Below are 22,541 nucleotides of genomic sequence, written 5' to 3'. Positions count from 1 at the left end.
CATTTTACATGGATATGCCTAAATGTTCATTCAAAAGACATATAATCATACAGTGTTAAGGGTTTGAAGGGACCTTATACTTGCCATGCCAAGGATGGGGTTACCTCGCACTAGACCAAGTATCTGAAGACCTTCTCCAAACTAGCCTGTAGGCTCCAGGCTTGGGACATCCATAACCTCCCTAACCAGTATCTCACTGACCCTGTCCAGTATCTCACCCTGTTCCAGTATCCCTCCACTGTTACAGTAAAAATTTTTTCTAATATATTGACTACATTTCCTCTCTTTCACTTTGTACCCATTACTCCTTTTCCTGTCCCTACAGTTCCTAATGAAGAGTCTCTCTCCAGATTTCCTGCAGGTCCCTTCAGATGCTACAAGGTTGCCATGAGGTCTCCACACAACCTTCCCTTCTCCAGACTGAACAGCCCCAGCTCTCTCAGCCTGGCTTTTTAGGAGATGTACTCCTGTCCCTTTTTCAGCTTCATGACCCTCCTCTGGATTTGGTCCAGCACTTAAATGTCCTCCTTGTGTTGGGGACACCAGAATTGGACACAGCATTGCAGGTGGGGTCTTATCAGAGCAGAGGAGAGGAGAGGAGAGGAGAGGAGAGGAGAGGAGAGGAGAGGAGAGGAGAGGGGCAGAATCCCCTCCTGGCCCTGCTGGCCATGCTGCTTTTGGTGCAGCCCAGGACACAATTGGCTTTCTGGGCTCTGAGCACACACTGCTGACTCATGCTGAGTTTTCCATCACCCCCAAGTCCTTCTTTTCCCACAGGGCTGCTCTCAATCACTTCTCTGGCCAACCATGATCCAGGTGTAGGACCTTGCACTTTGCTTTGTTGAACTTCTTGATGTTCACACAGTCCCGCTTTTCCAGCCTGTCCATGTCCTTCTGGATGTCATCCCTTCCCTCCAGTTTGTCACCAGCCCCACACAGCCTGGTGTCATCAGAGAACTTGCTGAGGGTGCTCTTGATGCCACTGTCCCTGTCACTGACAGAGGTGTTGAGCAGTCTTGGCCACAGCACTGACCCTGAGGGGGTCAGTACACTGGTCACTGATCTCTGTGGGACAAGGAACCTTTGACCACAACTCTTCCTGTGCAGACATCCAGACAGTTGTTTATCCACCAAGTTCATCCACCAAATCTGTATCTCCAGTTTAGAGACAAGGATACCATGTGGATCAGTGTCCAAAGCTTTGCATGGCTCCAGGTAGGCAATGTCAGTAGCTCTGCTCTGCTCTTGTGCCTTGTGTCAGTTGCTGTGCTGTAGCTCCAGCATAGCTGCTCACCAGGCATGATTTCTGCTTTGTAAAGCCACGTTGGCTCTTTCCCATCACCTCTTTGTTTTCCATGTGCCTTAGCATGGTTTCCAGGAGAATCTGCTCCATGATTTTGCCTGGCATAGAGGTGAGACCGACCTCTCTGTAGATCCCTGGATCTTCTGCTTTCCCCGTTTCTAAAAATGGGGGTTTATTTTTCCCTTTTTCCAGTCATCAAATTCTTTGAAGTCATGCCCTCGTGGACAGAGGGTTTTGTGACAGCTATCTACTTTTTCAGGCTGTCCATTTGTGACAGTTGCATGGCAATTATTCCCTCCAGTATTTTAGAAACAGAGTGCTCTTAAGATGTCACTTTAAATTAAAGCCAAGGTTTTGAACAAAATAACTTATTTATAATCTTGATTTAAATTTCAGTAGCGTGCTGAGACTAAATTTACTCAGCCTGTCTTCTCTGGTACAAAGGTAATTTTATTTAACTGCATGAAATTTCTAGAAGATACAGAAAACTGTTTTGGCTTACAGGTAAAAGGTGCTTGTGCAAACTGGATACTGAGTGAAAGATCTCCCCATGCCTGTAACCCATCTTCTGTCAGAGGTTGTTTGTGCAGTAGCTTGCAGAGAATGCTCTTACTCCCCAGCACCTTAAAAGCAATTTTTTCTTAGTTTCTAGAAGGATGGGCAAGATAGCAGGATGTGGTAGTACTCTTTCTGAGATTTTTTTGGTGCTTTTTGAGTTAGTTTTTCTGAAAGGTATTTATTAAAGAAATAGAACTTATGAACAGTAACTACTGTCTGTGTTAAGTAGGAGCACAGATGGTACTTTCTTCCTTCATTCTTGCAACATTAAGAAAATTAATTCCCAAACTGGCATTCAAATTTTCAAAAGACACTATCAACATAAACAGGAAGGGATCTTAAATACTAGGTTTTTCATAGAAGCCACAGGAAAATATATTGTGTCTCTACCTGTTTTGAGATGCCTGTAGTGTTATTGCAGAAAACAGAACAGGCAAGGGTTGTTTAGTGTGCCCTGTGAGACAGGTGTACTAACTTTTATGAGTTGTTTGCGATATTTTATTTTCCAAGTATAATTTTTCATAATGCTGGGTTCTCTCTGGTGAGTGAAACTAACAAGAGTAATGAAGAAGAAATTGGTGTAGAAATGGTAAAAAGATATTGATATTAAGGAGAGGACTGAGGAGAGCACTTAAAGCTTTTGGCTAGAGCTCTAGTTCTATTACTTAAAATAAAAGCAGAAATCAGTTTTCTGTCTTTACTGACTTAAATTTTTAAAATTTCAAACAGCAGGTCTTTGACCCCATCAAGGCAACAGTTTTCTCCCCAGTTTTGAACAGATGAACAAGATTAGCTGGGTCTTCACTTGCCTGCGGTATGTCCAAGGAAGGCTCTGGAAGGAAAACTAAGCCCTAAGAAACACTGAAGGGTCACTGTTTTTGCTGTGGTTTAAATCCTTTGTAAATGCTCAAAGGCTGTAGCATTTGCTAAGGGAATGGTGCGTTGGCAGATAAGCCAATGTTCATTAAATTGGTGTAACAGTTTTTGAGAATTGCTGAAATTAAGACTTTTGAAAACAGCAGTATTGAGTTACAGATAGAAATGAAACTTTATTTTATGTGTTTCTTCGTGCTTCTGAAGGTTTGGAAACGAAGTACCCAATCTCCTTCCCACTTATAAGCAATAGATACACTAATTTCACTGTCTTGGCTAAATTCCAGTAAGTAATTGCATTCAGTTTATCTAAATTCCTCTCTAGTTTGAGTTGGTTGAGATAGTTTCCATCTTCTTTCTAGTGTTTTTATTTTGGTGCGTGGAATTAAATTTGCTATTGTTTTTTCAACTTGGCATTTCTATATTTTGTTGGAAACTGATATTATTCCAAAGTGTGCATATGATTTCCAAGTTACTTGGAAGCCAAACCAAACAAACAAGTAAATTGTTGTTGTGTGGTATCTATAATTTTATGGAGAAATGCTGGTAAAATATCATAATTGTTGTTTTGAAATGTACTTAAACAGGGTATTTTTGTATACTCAGTTTTTAAAGTCTTTTGTAGGAGGTAAGCAATGTGATTTTGTTTAAATTAACTGTACATGAACGTTTCTGTAAGTTTGAATTAAACTCGTTCAGCTGGATTTGAGATTTGCAGGTGACAGATAAAGAATTAATTCACATAGCTAATGCAGAAACTTGGATGAGATTGTGGCAATATGCTATCAGAAATTATTAATTGCACAAAATGCAAAGCAAATTTAGACCTGTTGGTGGAAAATGACAGAAGTCACCTTCTACCCAATCAAGTCTGAGGACAAGTAAATATTTCATCTATCTAGGCATTTTTTTCCAATTAGTTATTCTTCCCATGTCTGAAATATCTATTAACTGTACTAATTTGTTTTGGTTTCTGTGTTATTTTGGCTTTGTTTTACTATTCAGTTTATGCTGAGTTGGTATTGTGTGTTTTATTGGTCCAGCAAATGTTCCTAATTTTGGACAGGAACTTGGGTGAGTCTGTCCAATTTGCAATAGATAAAGGCTACTCTGACTGTATTTCAGATGAGTAGGGATCATTTATTTAGATTCTGTGCTGCTTTAAAGAGTAGGGTAAAATACATGCTGAAAGAAGCCTAAGAGACAAAGTATAGCAGGCAGTTGTCCTGATCAGGTATTCTTCCTCTGATCTCCACCATTCTCTGTTGTATTTTAATCTTATCCCAGGGAATATATAATTTTTCAGAAAAATGGAGGGGTACTGCTTGTTTCCATGCTTTCTCTTTCTTCTCAGGAAAGAAGAAACTTTGTTGCTGCTGCTGTTGCTATTAGAGCTAGAAAGTTGCCCTTTCGTGCGTTGTTAGTTGTTTCAGAGCTGCGATTGCAGCGGAGACATTTTGGCTCCACAGTGTGGCAGAGTGCAAGCCCCTTTTCTTTACAGAAGTTGTTGTGCAATCGTTAATAAGTTTTCTTTCTCTGGAATGTTGACTATCTTAAATGTTCTTCAGCATGTGGCACAAGGAATGAAGTATATAAACCAGCAGACAGAACTATTCCCAACTCCTACCAAAAAAAAAGCAGTAAGGCACTGTCCAAGGAGAGGTAAGCCAGTGGGCCTGTAGGTCAGGCAGTTTCAACCTCTGGAGAGATGCTCCATGAAAAATGTGTCTGTCAGCTGTTGACAGAAGGCGTGGATATATTTCTGCTTTGCCACTCAGGACATGTGTTAAAGAAGTGATGGACTGAGTTTATCCTGGCTTTTGATACCTATCTAGGAGTTTCTAAATAGGGACTATAAGTTTCTTCCAGCATAGACTTCTGTATACTTCAAATAACTAGGCTTCCTACTCTGTTGTGATGAAGATCTATACAAGGTCACAGGAGAGGAAGCATAAAACCAAAGAACACCTTGAGGAATAACAAATGAAAATACTTTTTTTCTTTTAATTACTTACACTGAAGTCCAAATTCTACATTTTGTCTCCTAAATAATTATATTCTTTTCTGGTTTCTTGAAACCACATTGAAGAAGGTAGTTGAGCATGGCTTAATTTTTCTGTCTTTTGCTATACTTGAATAAATTGAACTTTTATAGCTAACTTGCATGTCCTTTCCAGAATGCCTTTCCTCTTTTCTTGTTGCCTTCTTTTTTTTAATTATTTTTAATTTCTATTAAATTGGAATAGGTAAAGCAGTGGAATTTCATCTTATTCATTCATGTCTCTCCAGCAGTCTTGAGTTTTCCTTTTATAAGTGAGTTACCTTGAACTTTAAAGGAGGGTAATTGCATGTAAGAGAGATGAAAGAAAATGAAATATTACAATTAAAAGGAAAAATGAGAAAAATGAAGGAGGAAAGTATTGAATGAAGTGAGGAATGGCGAAAGATTTCTGGCTGGCAAAATGGAAACTTCCTTGTCATGCCATGGGGATCACTCACTCATTTTTTCAAGACAAAAAAAAAAGACAATTGATAGGATGAGTTTTAAAAAAAGAACATTAACTTGCTCTTTTATAAGAATTTGTGTGGGTTTTTTGTATTGCAGTACAATATTTTTTTGAAAGGAACTGAGAATTTGTGCTCAAGAATACTGACAATGTTGCTAAAACCTTACTTGTTTTGCAAATTACACCTTAGATATATGTGGAGATGGAAATCCTGAAAATGAAGGAATAATACCTGAATTTTCACACAGAGTCTAATGGTGTAAATTCATTGTTGTATCAACCGCTGTTTATAAACTTGGTAAAAGCTTTTGGAACTGGTAGTTGAATTAAATTTCTTTTTTTAAAAAACCTTTAATTTACAAGATAGTATAAAGTCTTTATCTCTTGAGGCAGAGCCATTAAATCATTTTCAGACATGGTTTTGTTAAGCAAATAGTTCTAATCAGTGACATAGTTCATTGTATGAATAAGCACAGTTTCTAGACATCTTACATTCAGAACTTTGACAAATAATATTTAGCCAAGGTATATAGTGTTTGTGACTATATGGCAATGGGATACCTTGGACCTTTCATGGGATTGTGTGTGTGTTTAGAGTGTGAGATAAAACAAGTATAAGTGAATAATTTTATTTTTGTTATAACATATCTATGGTAACTGAAATCAGTTGCTAAAATTTCACTTAGTCTTTCTTTCATTTGCATGTTTGTACAGTAACAAATGTGCAGTTTTTGTTTGCAATGGTGACTCACATGTATTACACTTAACAGTAGAATGTCTTTGGCTCCTAGGAGACAAAATAGCAAAAAGGAAAGAAGGCAAGTGAGCACAGAGGGAAAGGGGATGTGTTTTGCTTCGTGTAGAGAGTAGGTATCGTGTTTGCTATCCTGACATGTTTTTTTTTACTAGAGTTTGCTATTTTTTCAGGTGCAATTAAAACCCAGTATTTCAAGTCAATATGTAATTCGTACACAACCAACAAACACCTGTCTGTCTACTCTTGAATGTGCAGCTGTTGCTCTTTCTATCATGGAAAAAAATAAGAGTATACAAGAGGTATGTAACTTTGAATACTTGAATTTTTCTTTTATGAATGGTAGAGGTGCCGTGAAAGTACTTAGCTGTTAACGTAATGTGACAACTAAAATCTTAATGACATTTGTAATGGTTTTGTTTCATAGCAAACTAAAACAAGAGTGCCCCAATGGAAACCATTTTTCTTCAGATATTTATTAACTCTAGCATGTTCAGATTGCTGTGACTCTTTCATGTTGTGCTCCAAAAGTGAACACAACAAGGTGGTCTTTGACTCTCAAACACATGATTCATTTTGTGATAAGACATTGAGTATGTTACTGCATGAAGAAAAAGTAAGTTGTTTTCTGCAAAAACTAGACAGCAGAGATGATCTGAATACTCCCTCACAACTGTCTTGAAGATTAAATGCTTTTTAAAGCTAGGTCCCCTATCTCCTGCACTCCTCAGCCATGGAATGCAACCCACTGGGTTATGTCTGCCTGCCAGCCAGTTCACAACTCCTACATGTCACTGGAGGAATTTGGGACTTAATAGTTCTTCAGTTTAAGTTTGTCCCAGGTCAAAGAATACTAATTGGACATTAGCCTTTCCTTTTGAGTTTTGATCCCACTAGTCTGTGATGGAGGAGGTCATTAAGAAAATGTCCTTATTGTTGCTGACCTTAGTAATATCAATTTAATAAGCCCTCTGAAAAACACCTACAAGTAGTTTTGCACCACAGAGCAAGATCTGCAATTCAACTGTGTACTGAGAATGTAATAGAGAATGGTCTGTGAAAAAGAGATTTAAATCTCATCCATGTATTCACTACATACTAGTGTATTTCCTGGAGTGCTCCTACCGCTTTCCATCTGCTAGTTAATATTTTGATACTCAACCTCTGCCTACTGAAAAAGGTTCCCAGGTCAAAAATGGCTCCTGCTGTTGGCATAATATATAGTATGCCACTTCCATGTCTGCCTCTGTGACACTAGACTCACCTTAACATTAAATCAATTGGATTTAAACCCAGACTTTGACAAAGTGTGTGGGCACACAAGAAAATATGGCTCAGAAATTGCAACTCCATGTAAGGAGCATTTTCAAAAAACTTGTATCTATATGTGGGGTTTTATATTTACCTTTTTCTTTGTTGTGCTAGCACAACATATTTTTCCTTCATGAGGACTTCTGTCTGTAGTGAATATTTAGTTAATGTCTGTAGTTACCAATCCTGTATTCTGATTCACCCCTACCACTTGGTCCAGCCAACTTTTCAAAGCTACTGTTTTCTCTAAGCACTACACTAGCCAAGAGCTGCATTCATACATTTTTTTATACCCTCTCTGAACTGAGTGCTATTCTCAGTATATAAGATGGTGAACTGAAGTTGAGAGCCATAGAAGTTAAAAGTGGGCACTTGGTTTGATGCCCAGTGTGTAATTTGATTTTCCTGTGTGCTCATAAGAGTTGTATTTTTCTCAGTAGAATCTCAGCTCCTGCTGCCTGCACTTACATATGTGATTGCTTTACACATCTGCATGAAGCCCCTGTGACTCAGTCAGGCAACCAGAAAATGAAGAGTCTACAATTAGGAACCACTTGAGATGAATTTGGTTTGTGAGGCTTCGTTAGTCCTACACAATACCTCTGGGCGGAAGCGTGGACACAGATGAGCCTCCAGAATAGCAGTCGGGCTGCCTTGATCTCTCTTTCTAAAACCCTGCCTCAAGGGATTTTTGTGCAAGCACAAACAGCTTGGTTATTGTGACTTATTTTATTGCAGCTTGTTGACTGAGCCACAGTAATTGATTGTAGTCCATTGCTAAGGTCAAGTCAAAGCCGTAACTTATAGTAATGTGGCTGGGGCTGAAGTCAGGATTGAGTTCCAGCAAAGGAGTGAGGGATGGCACCAGGTAGGTGGGTCTATGACTTCTCTGTGGTTCTTTTCAGTACATCTTTTATTCAGCGGCGCCCTCTGTGTCTCCAAAGGTTATATTTTAACAACATTTATCACCCAAATTGTATTTTATTAGCATTTTTAAGTAGTCAGTGAAGAAAACCCTCTGGAATAGTTGATGTCTCTAAAATATCTTACTAAAAGCTTGGTTTTTTTGTCCCCCACCCTGTTATCTTTCTGCAGACTATACTCCATCCTCTGCAAGCTTTATGCTCTTTCCAACTTCAGCATGGTGCCCAGATCCATCACAGCAAGGAACATCTTCTCAAAAATGGCTTATATGACAAGCCCATGCCAAAGAATAAACGCAAACTCAGAAGAATGGAGCTTTTGGTGAATAATGTTAAAATATAAGAAAACTGTACTGACAGTACAGTGGGATTTATTTGCAGCTAGCAAATGAAAATTAATCTGGATTTGATCCAAACAATTGACTATACTGTAATAAAACAACTTTTGGGCCCTTCTTAGGCAAGAGTTTATCTACCAATTTGACAAACAGTAATGGACAAGCTTTTTCATTTTTGCAGTAGGCCAGGTGCCTTTGTTCGGATGATAGAAGAGCATTCTCATTTCCTGTAGAGAAGAGGAAGAAAACTGAACATAATTTAGACTTATGTTATTGCTTGGGTGTCAAATAAGATCCTCAGTATGACTGGATGAATTTATTTTGGAGAGGCTTTTATCAGTACAAAAAGACAAGAAAAATGAATATGAATGTGATGGAATTGTAAGGCTTCAGCAGTTAGAATTATATTGAATTTCTACTGAGCTTTTTATCCTCAGTATCTAATTACAGTAGGCTTTCAAACCATAATTGCTTATATTACTTAGTTCAGTTGAACATAAGGCATGTTATTTGGATAGTTCTTTCTGTCTTTGTGATTTTTATTGTTTGTATTATTAGAACTCCTTTTTGTAAATTTACATATATTTTACAATGCAGTCAGGTTTAGTTTCTTTCAGACTTAATTTTTAAATTAAGTCTCCGTATGTTTTTATGAGAAACCGAACAATTCTGACTTACAAAAAGAAAAGTAGAAAAATGATTTTTGGAATTATAACTCAGGTGCTTTTCTTTCACTTGAGCAAAAGCTAGTCTTCTGCACATGGGAAGAGCTCATAAATACATCATACCCAGACCCTGACATACAATGATTATGCTACTAAAGGAATTAAACAAGCCTGGTGTAAACTGCTCTGTGAGAAGTATGATGCAATGACAAATGATTATGTCTGGTTACAACCACCTAACGTGATTACAGGTCCTCTAGACTTCATGTGTTTAGTTTTTCACTTCTAACGTGTGTTTAGTTTTTCACTTAAACTGTATTTCTTTCTAATGGGAGTTGGTGGAAGCGGAAGAATTGGGTGTTTTTACAAGCTTTCTGAAATAATATTGTATGATCTGGAGGGAAAAGTAAAGTGAAATAAAGGTTCTGATAATCCTTTCTTCTAGATAAATGCCTCGTGTATTTAAGAGATTAAAATGCTTAATGTTTGTCTTTACTGTCAGATCCACTCTAGGTAACAACATGAATCTAATTGGGTACTAATTAGGCTTAGAAAAAGATATTTTGTCTTTAATTTATGAGCTGTAACACAAGAAATTACAGAAGCGGGGGGGATGTGCAAACACAACTAACCAATATTTTAACTGAAAGCTTTTCTGCAATTAACAAGAGAGGTCAAAATTAGGTCAGAGATTAGCTAAGAAGTTTTAGTTAACCCTGAGCCCTTTAGTGACCTTTTGTTTAGGCATGGATAAACAATATAATTTGTCTGGCTATGCTAGCAAAGCTTACATAACCTTTTTCTCTTCTCCCAGTCTAGATAAATCTGGTATCTGTCGCTAAATTCGGCAAAGCAGAATTAGTTTTGACAAATCTGAAGCAAACCAGTCTCATATGATTAATGATGGTATAGATGCACTTTTGTTCACATTGCAACAGAGAAAGGGCATGTTTATTCCTGTAGCACACCCGTCTCCAGGCTAACTTGGAGTCTGAAGTTGCAATCTTGTGCAATTTGCGTGTGCAGCCTCGTGTGTGTTGCTGCCTCCAGTTCTGGGGTTGGTATGGATCCTGCTGGGCTGGGAATCTTCCTTCCCTGTGCTTTGGGACATTGTCAATAATTCCTTGAGGAAACATGGGTATCAATTAAGTTTTATTGTTAATGTCATATTTACATGTATGGATGATGTCCACATTTAGTGTTGTACATGTTAATTTAATTTACGTTATTTTCAATTAATCTAAAACAGTAGTGTTTCTTTTGACCTACATAGTGAAGATTATTTTCCTAGGCAGAAGATTAAGTGTGTCTTTACATAATATGTGAGTATATATTATAGAGAACAGAAAGAAATTTGTATTACAGCCTGGGATTCATAGCCATCTGCAAAATGCCTTAGAATTACAGGATCAGAGAAATAGTTGCCTTAATTGAGTTATAATCCTACATTAAATACTCTTGTGCATGCAATCTGTGCAGAGTTTTCATGTTTTTCAGCAAAGGACAAATTCTGCACAGCTTACAGTAACCACTTTTTAGCTTTGTTGATTCCTCTTGTTCTTTTAATTTTGCTCCTGTGGATAACAGGATTTGTAGGATCTCATGCTGGATACATGGAAGCCTTTAATTGCTAATTTCCTGTGTTGTACAATACTAGATCAATCAATATGCAGCAGTTGCTGAAGAAATTAAAACCAATTCATTGCAAACCTCCAGGCATTTTATTTTTTGAATTTTTTGTATGTCCCAGCTCAGCTATAACGTAGTGAACATTTAGTTTCAGCACAGCAGTCACATGAAGTTCAGTTTCAGATTTGTTTGAAGCTATTAAACACAAACCAAAATACTTCAAAAAACTTTTTTGGGTAGAATTTACGTGATTTAAAAAATACACTCAGTGTAAGAGGAACAATTTAGAAAGTTTGTTTTCAGGTCTTTTGGATTCAGTATTTGCTTGTAAATACATTACCTCAAAGAAATGAGTACTCTGAAGTCCAAACTCTTTTGACAGAAGCTGTGTGTGATCAGGTAGCATTCTTTATAAGCAGTTTCATTAGAATAAATTTAATTTGCAATTTTACTTTGCTGTAATGGTAAAACCATTTCATTTTTCACTTACCGAAAGATTAACGAGTGAAACCCAACAGTCTAACAAGATATTGATTAAAAAGGAAGGAATGTGTTTGCTTCTACTGTTTGGTCCTTTGTCCTTGTCCACTTTGTGCTTCCCAATATTGCTACCAAAATAAAATCTGCCTTCTGTGTGCCCCAATATCATGTATTGGGAAACTGGTGACATGGATAGCAGGCTTTTGAGCAGATAAAAGTATTTTTCAAAGATGAGTGCTGTTAATTCACTATATTTTCGTAATCTGTAAGACAAAGTCTCTGAAAAAAGATGAAGCTGGAAATCTTTTAAATAGGAACACAAAGCACCCCTCTGCTTTTGTTTAGGAAGCTTTCATATTAAAGAGACTCTCAGGACAAACACAAATGTATTTTTCTTCAAGATTCTACTTTTGTTTCTTCATAACCCCATACTACCAATAAATTACTCTTTTATTAGTTTTCCTTGAGATAAAAAGAAAACTTTTCCACTGACTTCAAAAGAGGCAAAAATTATTTTAAGGCAAAGGGTTTTCTTCTCAACTGCTACATTAGATAAAAAATTGCTTATTCTGCATTATTTTCTACAACTTCCCTGCTTGTTTTGAAATTTAATTAAAAACTGAACTTTTAGAAAGAGATAGCGGTTCATGCTTTTTTCATGATGTTTGTGTGCTTTATGTCCTATATACATGAATGCACATAAATTATATATTTGTTTCTGCCTCAAAACAATAAAATACCTAATTTACTGTGGTATGTTCCACTACATTTGTACAGAACTGAATTTTTTCACATGTGCTGATATTACAGAACCTAGTGCTTTTTTGTGCCTTTTTAACACCATTCAATCAGTTAATGAAGAAATGTGGCTTTGCTTATGCTGTTTAAAAAAAAAGGATTCCTCTATTATCCATTCAAACCTGCAGGAAGACTAAATTGCTGACACAGTTTCTCAAGCATTTCAGTTTCAGAGCTGTCTTCTCTCTTTCTGCTGCGCTGGATGACTCCAGTTTGGTACCACACAGACATGCACATCTTCCCACACTGAAACATCACCCAAGTGCTGCATCTCCAGCTCCGTGCCTTAGCAGGTGCAGTGAGATAAACATTCTGTTTCTCATCCACTGTTTGTCCATCCTCAAATTGCTATACTCAAAAAACAAAGCAAAACTCCAAACAACAGAACTGTTTCTGTTCTTATGCAGCCATTTATTATCTCCCTTCTACAGAACTTGCACTTCAGGGACTTCTGTATTGCTTTGGTTACAAGGTTTGTTCCTTGTACTCCAATTCAATCCTTTGAGAATCCCAGCCCTGAGAACTGCTGCTTTTGTCTCGTAGGGACAGATAACAGGGGGAGAGTCTGTGTTTTAAGAAGTGAATAAGAGACTATTGTCGTTTAACCCCAGCCCCAGGCAGCCAAGCCCCAGGCAGCCACTCATTCAGTCCCCCACCAGCAGGGCCGAGAAGATACTTGGAATAGTAAAAGTGAAAAAACTCTTGGATTGAGATAAAGATGGTTAAACAGGAAAAGGAAAAGTGCACACAAGCAAAGCAGAACAAGAAATTAATTCACTCCTTCCCATGGGCAGACAAGTGTTCAGCCATCCCCAGGAGAGCTGGGCCCATAACATGTAACAGTGACTTGGGAAGACAAATGACATCACTCTGAGCATCCCTCTCTTCCTTCCAGCAGCTTTATGTGTTGAGCATGACACCATGCGGTCTGGAATGTCCCCTTGGTCAGTTGGGGTCACCTGTCCCATCTTTGTCTCCTCCCAACCTCCCAGGCACCCCCAACTGCCTCACCAGCATGGTAGCATGAACAGAAAAGGCCTTGGCTTTCTGTAAGCCCTGCTCACCACCAACAAAAACATCTGTATTATCAACCCTGTGTCCAGCACAAATCCAAAATGCAGACCCATATTTGCCACTTGGGAAGAAAATTACCACAGCCAAAACAAATACAGAGACTTAGATAAAAGTTTCTGTTGCTAGGGTATGTCTTCTATAAAACTTGGTACTTGTCACTGTGGCTTGATGTTCACATAATACCAGGATTGTCCTAACTGTTTATGAAGTATATCCTAGAGCAGCTGCATTGTTTTAGTGGTTTAAGAGCCATTAAATATCTCTTTGACGCCCTTTGTATTTCCTAAAAGATGCTAACTACTTTTCTACATGAGAAGGTACTTCTATCACTAAGCAGTGGAAGAATTGCTGTACCTGTGAGACAGCAATGCTTGCAGTACAGCTATGGCTTAGGTTGAAGTTCATACATCACTTAGTCTGGTTGTACCATGAATACTGCACATTTTCTGTCCTGGAGCTAAGAGGCAGCAGATGCTGTTGAACGTAGGCTTGAACTGTTCCCTCTGCCAATGAAGCCTCAACAGCTGTAACAGAAAGATTCTTTTGGACTTGAATACTAGGATTTGTTCTCAATAAAGAGAGCTTTCAAAGAGTATATACAAAAATTTTAACGCACATGAAGACACACCTACTCGATGTGTTAGTGCAAGAGAACAGCAAAAAATATTGGCAAATTAATAATATGTAAACCATTTACTGTTTGTATAAATGCATGTAAGTATAAAAAAATGTGTTTACAAAATACGAGTTATTATTAGAATTTTATCACCATTTTTAAAGGTGCTTTAAAAGGAAAATTTAATTTCTGTGAAAGAAAAGTCTTGCTTCTAGTTACCTGTTTTCCTTTTATTGCTGAAAGACTTACATATAAAATGTGTAGATAAAAGTAACAATACATTTCTAGTGGGATTTTTGTATGTTCTTTTTAAAGATATTTTAAGGTTGGTATATTGAGAAATGGGTCATATACTGGTAGTGATTAAGCATTTGCAGAATTGAGGTCACATACATTACATTTGATTTTTGTTCCATAATTACCAGCAGAAGGCAATGAGGAAAAAATTATACTGTTCTATATTAATGTTTCAGCTTGTGGTGCTTTATTATACTTGAAGTAATCCTTTAAAGGATTTTAAGTTCATCCAAAATCAAGTTCCCTATTTTTTCAGGGATTAGATAGGATGTCTTCGGTCAGTGCTAGATGTGCTGGTGTATGCCAAGTGTGGAGTCAGTATTGTGGAGAATACTAGGTCTAGATGAAACTGTCATTCATGTAATTTTCCCTAGAAAGATTATGTGGATTTTCTTTTTCACAGCAAATGAAAGTCCACAGAGTAGTGTCCATTTCTGGTTTAGTTTCTTGATTTCATTTTCATGGCAGTGTAGTAGAGCTATAAACGACTGGACTCTTACTGGTCATTCTGTTTCATTCTGAAATGTATGAGTAATGGATTTGTTAATGAAAAGTGCTGGTAGTCAGGTATTTGCCAAAAAAATTGAACAGCTATGGTCTGTGGCCCTTGCCTTATTGTCTTTCTGTTCTTCTTTGAGCAGGCATTTGTAGTAGATAAAATATGTACTTCAGTTATCTTGAAAAGGTTGTGAGATTCTTGTTCTCTTGGCTTTGTTCACCTGTCTCCCCCCAGACAGACAGCAGTTATCCCCTCTGGGATTCGAGGCACTTGCCTCCCTGTGATCAGTAAGAGCTTCTTTAGCTGAGCCGGCTGAACCTACACCTCTGCCTGCATAACTAAATCCTCCCTGCCTCTCTGTTCCGACAGCAGTCATGTTTCCTTTTGACCCTGTCGTCACTGTGGAATCGCAGATGATATTTTGCAGGGCTATTCTGGCACTGTCAGGGCACTTCGTGCTTTTGATATGAGAAAGCAGAACACTGGGAACATCAGTTTCTGTTGCAGTTACTGTTTACTAGGGATTTATCTGAAATGGAAAAAATAAAATGTCAGTATTGTCTGATAATAAAGGGCAAAATATGAAAGCAAACTTTTAAGAGCCAGATTTTACACTTTACCTAAAAGCTCCTAACAGGAGGTCCTTACTTATGTGCCCTTCACAAGATGCAAAGAAAACCACAGCTCTTCTGTTCCAGGGAATAGAACAGAATTGTTCTGTCTTTCTATCTCTAGAGACATGTATCACTTCAAAGATGGGGGAAAGGGGCATGACTGTTGTGTAGCTCCAAACTGTAATGCTGAATATGACTGCTATGAAAGTGAATCTGTGCCTGGATGCAGCCTCTTCTTTAGGATGTGTCCTCTTTAAAGTTTTTAAGGACATCAAGAGAAATGTAAGTGTACTGAAAAATCAAACAACAAACATTCACTTTTTTGTCAGCATTGTTGACCTCAGACATAAATTGCTCAAAATTATTGTTGTTTTCACAGTGTGTGTATATAAGAAGATGGTACTAATTCAAAGTGATGATATATTTTGAGCACAGGGAATTAGTTTCTGATTCTGTTTTTAAGAGCAGTTCTAAAATGCAGGAGCACAGGAGAAACTATTAGAGGAATTGAATTAGATGTGGAAAGCTGCATGAATTATGGAATCAGAGATTTTTTGACTTAATTTGCATCTGCTCTGACGTCCTAGCACTCTGAAGTCAGAAAAAATTGTAATGTGACTTTGATAACCTTTCCGATTACTAACTCAGTCTTAATCTTTGTATTCTGTTGAAATATTTTTTTTTTAAAATGGGTCCTGTGCTGCCCTTTCCAGAGGTATGAACTTTTCCTTTGTGAGGTTTTGGATTATATTCTAGTGATTTGGATTAAATTCCCTGCAAGTTTTACAGTTAACAGATTTTTACAGTTTACAGATGCTTTTTGCCTGTAAAATACTGATTATATTTTGTCCCTAAAATCACAGAGGCAACCAGGGAAGATGGAAACCTAGTTGCACCCTGTATATTTTCAGCTTTCATGATGAAATATCATCCTCCTGAAATAATTGTACAAGGTGTGTCTATTCAATACCAACAATCATTTCCATTGTGAGTTCATCTAAAGTTACAATCATATCAGTGCCTTTATCTTGAGACAATTACTAGTTCCTAAAAGTAGATGTTTGGCAAGCATGCCAAGGTTATGCCAAACTTTATTTATATCAAAATGTTACTAATATCTACCTACTTGCATTTCTTCAGGGATTCTTAGGAACCTTGTCATCTGCACAACAGATTTTCCATCTTTCAGTCCTAGGTGCTATTTCTGATGTGTGGCAGGTAATGCACAATTGTGAATAAATGCTTCATACACTACTTCTTTCTTTGGGGAGAAATGCAATGCTTTTGATTAACAATAGAACTTAATAAAGGGGAAGAAATAAAATTTGACAGGGGTGTTCTGTTGAGTGATTCTTCCAGTTAAGTTGATGATTTCTACAGGGGCATGCTTAATGAATAATTCAGGTAAGATAGAAGCAAGTGCTTTGCTGGCCAATGACTCAATGAGGAAATAATGTTGGAACCAAGGCATCCTATGTAAAATGCATGATACACTTAATGCTTATGTTTAAGTATTAATAAGTTTTGTCCTATAGGATATCCAGGGTGCAGTAGGGTTGAAGTCCAAACAGGATTCGTGTATATCACTCCTGAAGCTGTCACAAATGCTCTGTTTTAAAATGACACCAAGTGGAGGGTCACTGTTATTTAATGTAGCAGCAGGCTCCGGTTCTCAGGCAAGCTGGACTGGTTTTCAAAAGAGAGCCTGGTGACAAAATTTTACAGATGGCTATGGAAGCTATAGTGAGGAAGCAGGTACTCTGCTATGTTGCTCTGCTTCCTGAAGAGTTAAATTTCTTTGAGTAAATAATCTGAACAGCAACACAAGCAGACTTTAATAGAAACATCTTTTAAAAATGATCTATGGTAGCTCATGTAAGAAATGCACTGTAAATACCAACTGTTGTGTTTTAATTTCCATATTCATTAAGCAAATATATTTGTTGTGCAAATATGCCTTGTTGTGAATGCAGCCAGTAGATGCTGGAGTTACACAGAGGATAATGACTTTTATTTAAGAATATTTGAAGACTTAAAGAGGTTTCTAAATTTCTGCATTTCCACTTTGGCACCAAACTTGCTTGCTTTATGCTTAAAAGGAGTTTTTGAAAAGCTAATGGATTGATTGTGCCATTCCTATTTCTTTGTTTCATTTGTTTGGTAAGGCTGGAGTTCATGCTGCAGCAACTGTGTGTGTTGGAGGCCTCCCTGAGGAATGTACAGCTGGAGAGTGTGCCTTACCTTCAATGTGGCATTGCACCCTGGCATAAGGACTTCACTGCAGCATGTAAAATTTGTTTAAACATCCCAGAGCTGAAAATGTGTCATAATGTGCAGTGGCATTCAAAAGCTCACTGCAGTATCTGGAAAGCTCCTGCAGAAGTTCTTTTCCCCTTCTTAGCTATGTTATTCCTGAGGTCCTGCCACCATCACTGCCAGCTTCAGTTTTGGCCAGCAGGGTGTCTCTCTTGGAGCCAGCTGGAACTGACCCTCTCTGACATGGGGGAAGCTTCTGGCACCTTCCTATAGAAGCCAACCCTGCAGCCTCTCACTTTTCCCCCTTAAGCTTGCCCCAGAACTGCAGTTCTGTGGACTTGCACTTCTGACAGCGCAGCTGCAGGACAAGGTTCCCTGGCCCAGAGCAGCACACACATGACACAAACTGCAGCTTTATGGAGTGCAGGGACAGCTGAAAAATGACAGCTGTGGTGGCATTCAGGCCACCCGTGGTGTCTTTGTTCTGCAAGAACAGTGGATAAACCCTTACTCAAAGTGGCCCACAGCTGCTCTAGCAAAGATTCCATGCTTAGTACTGGAAGACAAAAAATACCCAAGACCCTGGAACCATGTCATCTGACCCAAGGGAAAAAACCTTTCTGATTGCAGAGACAGGGCACCAGTGGTGGTGTGGTGCTGCAAGAGCAGCAGGCAGGAAATTGCCCACAAAGGCCATGAACCCACATGCTTAATGCTCCAGAGGAAAGAGAAAAATTCCTGGCAACTGGTGCCAATTCACCTCAAGGCAAAATTCCTTCCTAACATCAGAGCTGCCCTTTCCCTGAGCATGTGAGCAAGACCTGACCAGGAGCTTCTCCTGCTGAGCCACAGCAGCCAGTTAGCTCATGAGCTGAGGACAATGTTGCCTGTGCTCTCAGCCTGGAGGAGTCCAGCAGAGCCCTTCTTCCCCATCAGGACCTCGGGAGAACCCCTCAGCACAGGGCTGGGCACTCCTGCCAGGCACACTCCCTTCCCCATGGCTCCTGTGAGCAGAGGACATCACCCAGGACTTGTGAACTCTCAGTCCTTGCAGTCATCTCCTGCTCATAAAGCTCAGGAGTGGAGAAACACCCTGTCCAGCCTGGTACCTCTGGAGAATCAGCTTCTCAAACAATGGCCATGGCTTCTGCAGGACAGGGCAGGCAGTGCCTTGTGCACATGGAGGGGTGCTATACTTCAGCGCAATGCTTCAAGCAACTGACCGTGGCACATTCAAGACCGACATGAGAAGTATGTGGAACTGTTGGAGTGAGTCCAGAGGAGCAACATGAGGATTATTGGAAGGCTGGAGCACCTCTGCTATAAAGACAGACTGAGAGTTGGGGTTGTTCAGCCTTAGGAGGCAAACCTTCAAGTACCTGAAATGGGCCTACAACAGCAGGCAATAACCTGGAAAAGCCTGACAGCATCAGGCACTGCACCAGGCACAGCATCACCAGCTGGGTGAGGGACAGGATTGTCCCACTCTACTCTGCACTGGGGATGCCTCACCCTGAGTGCTGGGGGCAGTTCTGGGTGCCACAATGTAAGAAAGACATTGAACTGTTAGAGAGTCTGGAGAAGTGTATGATTGTGAAAATCTTGAGGGCAAGACTTACAAGGAGGAGCTGGGGTCACTTGGCATGCTCCGCCTGGAGAAGGCTGCAGGGAGATTTCATTGTGATTTACAACTTTTGCAAGGGGGGCAGTGGAGGGGAGGTGCTAATCTCCCCTATCTGATGACCAGTGATACGAGAGAAGGACATGGAATGAAGCTGCAGACTGGACTTTAGGAGAAGGTCCTTCACTGAGAAGGTGGTTGGTCACAGGAACAGGGAAGTGGTCATCATGTCACCAAGCCTGACAGAGTTCAAGGAGAGTCTGGATAACACAGTTACGTGGTTTAGTTTTAGGAAGTCCTGCAAAGACCACCTATTTGGACCCAATGATCCTTAAGGGTCCCTTCCAACTTGAGATACACTACAGTTACATTATTGTACTACTCATCAGAGGTAGTTGGTTGAAATATCACTATACACTATTTCCCCACTACTTGGCAATGTAACAGCTTTCTGTTTTGAAACAAGTTGACAATTTCTACTTGGCAGCTTTTGTTAGGAATAGAATTAATTGTGTATAGCTCTTGCATACTGTCCTTGTCTTTTGCAGTGTGCCTTCTAGGATATAATGGGTTTAATTAAACCTACTCATTTGACAAAACATATTTTAATGATGCTCTGTAATGCCGGAGATTTTGCATTTAATGGCACTTAGAGCATATTGACACACAAAACAGTTGTGACATGTTTATATTTCAGTGTTCCTGGAATGAAAACTGTGTTTTAATAAAAAATGACACAGTATTTGTGATACATAGGTAATTGATTCTTAAGGATGACATCATTTCAGGAAAATAGATGTGCTCACTCTGAAATGTAAGGACAGTTTGGGAAAGATTATCTGTACTTCATGCTCCCTGTGGCTTTTGATTTCCTTTCAGTTAATTAACTTTAAAAATAGTAATTCCAGATAGCAAGTGAGATTCAACTGCAGCAAATAAAACCTTGGAAATATGGGTTAAACCAAAATAGGTCAATATATTTCAGTCTTTAAATCTCAAATTGTACCTGGTTGTGTTGGGGTACCTTGTGCAGGGCCAGAAGTTGGACTCAATGATCCTGGTGTTTCCTGTCCAGCTCAGCATATTCTATAATTCTATGATTGCATGATTTTTAGTTAATGATGTAGACAAAAATATTTCAGGAAATATTGTAGAGTAGTAGTATTTTTTGATGAGTGAGGCGCAGTAACTGGTCATGCATGCACAAGCTGCAACGTAGAGTAGTTAATGTTAAACATGGTTACAGTGTTTTCATCCTGTGGTTGTGCTTTTCAACTCAGTGAGTTGTCCAGATAGCCTCAAATGCTCAGTGGAGCAGCCTTTAAGCTTGTTCCTGCAAAAGTACAACAAGCTAATTCCAGCATTAAAAACTGGTGTTTTTACTGGTGCCTTTTCCTGTTCTCTTAATAGATTTTTATCTCCCTGTGGAACAGAAATCAGGTCTGCAGTCTTGCTAGAGGTTTATCACTCAAACCACAATTTATCCTTGGCAAAATTTTAATTCTCATAAGTTGCAAACGTAGTTTATGCTTTACAAACATGTGAGATACTACAGACAGCCCTTCAGGAGCACTTGGATTTTGCAACTCTTTGATATTCCTTTGTTGTCTTTTCCTTGATTTTTGACATCTGCTTTATGCTAGGAATTACATTCTATCCTCCTTTGTGTGTCTCTTGACTTGTCCTCTTCCCAAATTGGAGCATATGCCAACCCACCTCTCCGAAAGGCTGCATTTAAATATCTTTCCTTTAGCTTTTGTCTGACAAATTGCCAAAAAAGAGAATATCAGTTTTCCCCAACTAATAAATTAACAGATTCATTCTCTTTTTTTTTAATATGCCTAGTTTTCAATTGGACAGGCTTGAGAATGACTTCTCTGAGTCTCTGTAGTTTAATTGCATGTAAATTAATTCTTTCATTTGCCTGACTCTGCTGACCACTTTCTATTAACGTTGCTTTCAAAGATCTATGTTCTTTGCTCCAAAGACTTCATATCTCAAAAAAGGATTACAATATTTTCTGGTTCATAAGACTTTATCTTAAACGAAAACTACAAAATACAATTGATGCTGCCATGGCATCAGTTTTGTATAAACTGCTATGTTTTAAATTTGCTCTTCAGGAAGTTCTCCATAATTTTCCCATCTGGGACCTCTTTGACCTTCATATATCTTAACTGACAATTTATCAGAGGATAATTTTCTATATAGCACTTACCAGACTGCAAAATACAAGAGCCAGCTCCAAGTTTGTGAAGTGCACTATAGATGACGCCTGTGGGTGAGTGTGTAAGGTCATGTTAGTGCTGTTTTGTCTTCTCATGTAAACCATGTCCCCTGGTTATCTGTACACAGCAGGCCTTGCCTTTGGGTTGTGCTGCTTCCCTTGGTGAGGAAGCTCAAGCATTGGACACAAGCTCTACACAAGCTGGAAACAAACCTTTCCTTTCCCAGTGGGACAAACTGGTGTGTTCTGCAGGAGCCCAAATCTGCCATGGCGCAGATGCAGTGTGTGCACAGTGCTCTGTGCACTTAGGCATGGAGGTGTAGACATTCACCAAAGCCTTGCAGAGGCTGTTGTGTCTGATCAGTCTGGTCAGAGGAAGCCTCAGCCCTTCTGGTGTCACCTCCCTGAGCTCAGTGAGCTCTGTGCAAAGCACAACTGCTGTCATAGGAAATACCTGATCCTGCTGACATGTGCCACAGGACCCAGGTACTGGCAGGCACAAACGGTGTGTGAGGACAACAACTTCTCCTCTCCCCCTAATTTTCCTCCTGCATCTTTGTAAAACCTCTTTGACAATGACACAAAACACTGTGATGGCCAGAGGAAAGACATTTTAAGACATTCTCTGGAACACAATTTCATTTTAAATAAAATCTTACTGCATCAGAAGTGATTGTAGTGTCCCCAAACCAATGTTGTTCCTTCCTTGGTAAGGAGTTTAAACACAGATAATATTTAGTAATGAATGAAGATGTATTTCTTTTTCTAGTTTGCTTTAGTGTTCGTTAACATTCTGCCTGGTACAAACATACCATCTTTCATTAAAAGGAAACTTGGACTCTGATTTCTGAAGGATCCCAAGGGAAACTCATACTTTTGAACACTAATCCTACTAAAAGTAATGTAAACTAGTAATTTGATTTAATTTGTAGCTGTGGGTAATAGGCATGCAACCTTCTGATGTTTGCTTAGTTTTTGTTGATGTTATCGTATAAGCAATTTTTCAGATGAATGGAAATATTTATGTAAAATTTGACCATGCATGACAGCACTAATGTTATCAGACTGGTGCATTAAACTATGTAGGAGTTAGCTCAACAGAAGGTTTAAAATTTGTTAAAAGTCCCTCAGACCCGTCAGTGGATCTGTCTAAAACTAAATGGACCTCTAGACTGTACTAAATTGGATCAACAGGAGA

At 38.9% G+C, this 22,541-nt stretch overlaps 1 protein-coding gene across 3 annotated transcripts in view; it reads left to right on the top strand.

Moving 5' to 3' along the window:
- The window catches only part of DTWD2 (DTW motif tRNA-uridine aminocarboxypropyltransferase 2), a 64,282-nt gene extending 54,600 nt beyond the window's left edge, over positions 1-9,682 (top strand). For all 3 annotated transcript variants that reach the window (XM_085041978.1, XM_085041979.1, XM_085041980.1), the window contains 2 exons: positions 6,169-6,297; positions 8,402-9,682. In XM_085041978.1, the coding sequence (XP_084898104.1) occupies positions 6,169-6,297; positions 8,402-8,572 (300 nt within the window). In that variant the 3' untranslated portion in view covers positions 8,573-9,682. The remainder of the gene's footprint in view (positions 1-6,168; positions 6,298-8,401) is intronic.
- Positions 9,683-22,541: the final 12,859 nt, after the last annotated feature.

The sequence above is a fragment of the Lichenostomus cassidix genome, chromosome Z, assembly GCF_008360975.1.
Source record: "Lichenostomus cassidix isolate B80296 chromosome Z, HeHo_3.0, whole genome shotgun sequence".
In the NCBI taxonomy this organism is placed as follows: Eukaryota; Metazoa; Chordata; class Aves; order Passeriformes; family Meliphagidae; genus Lichenostomus; species Lichenostomus cassidix.
Note: the sequence above shows the minus strand (reverse complement) of the source record. Positions and strands in the feature narration are given on the sequence as shown.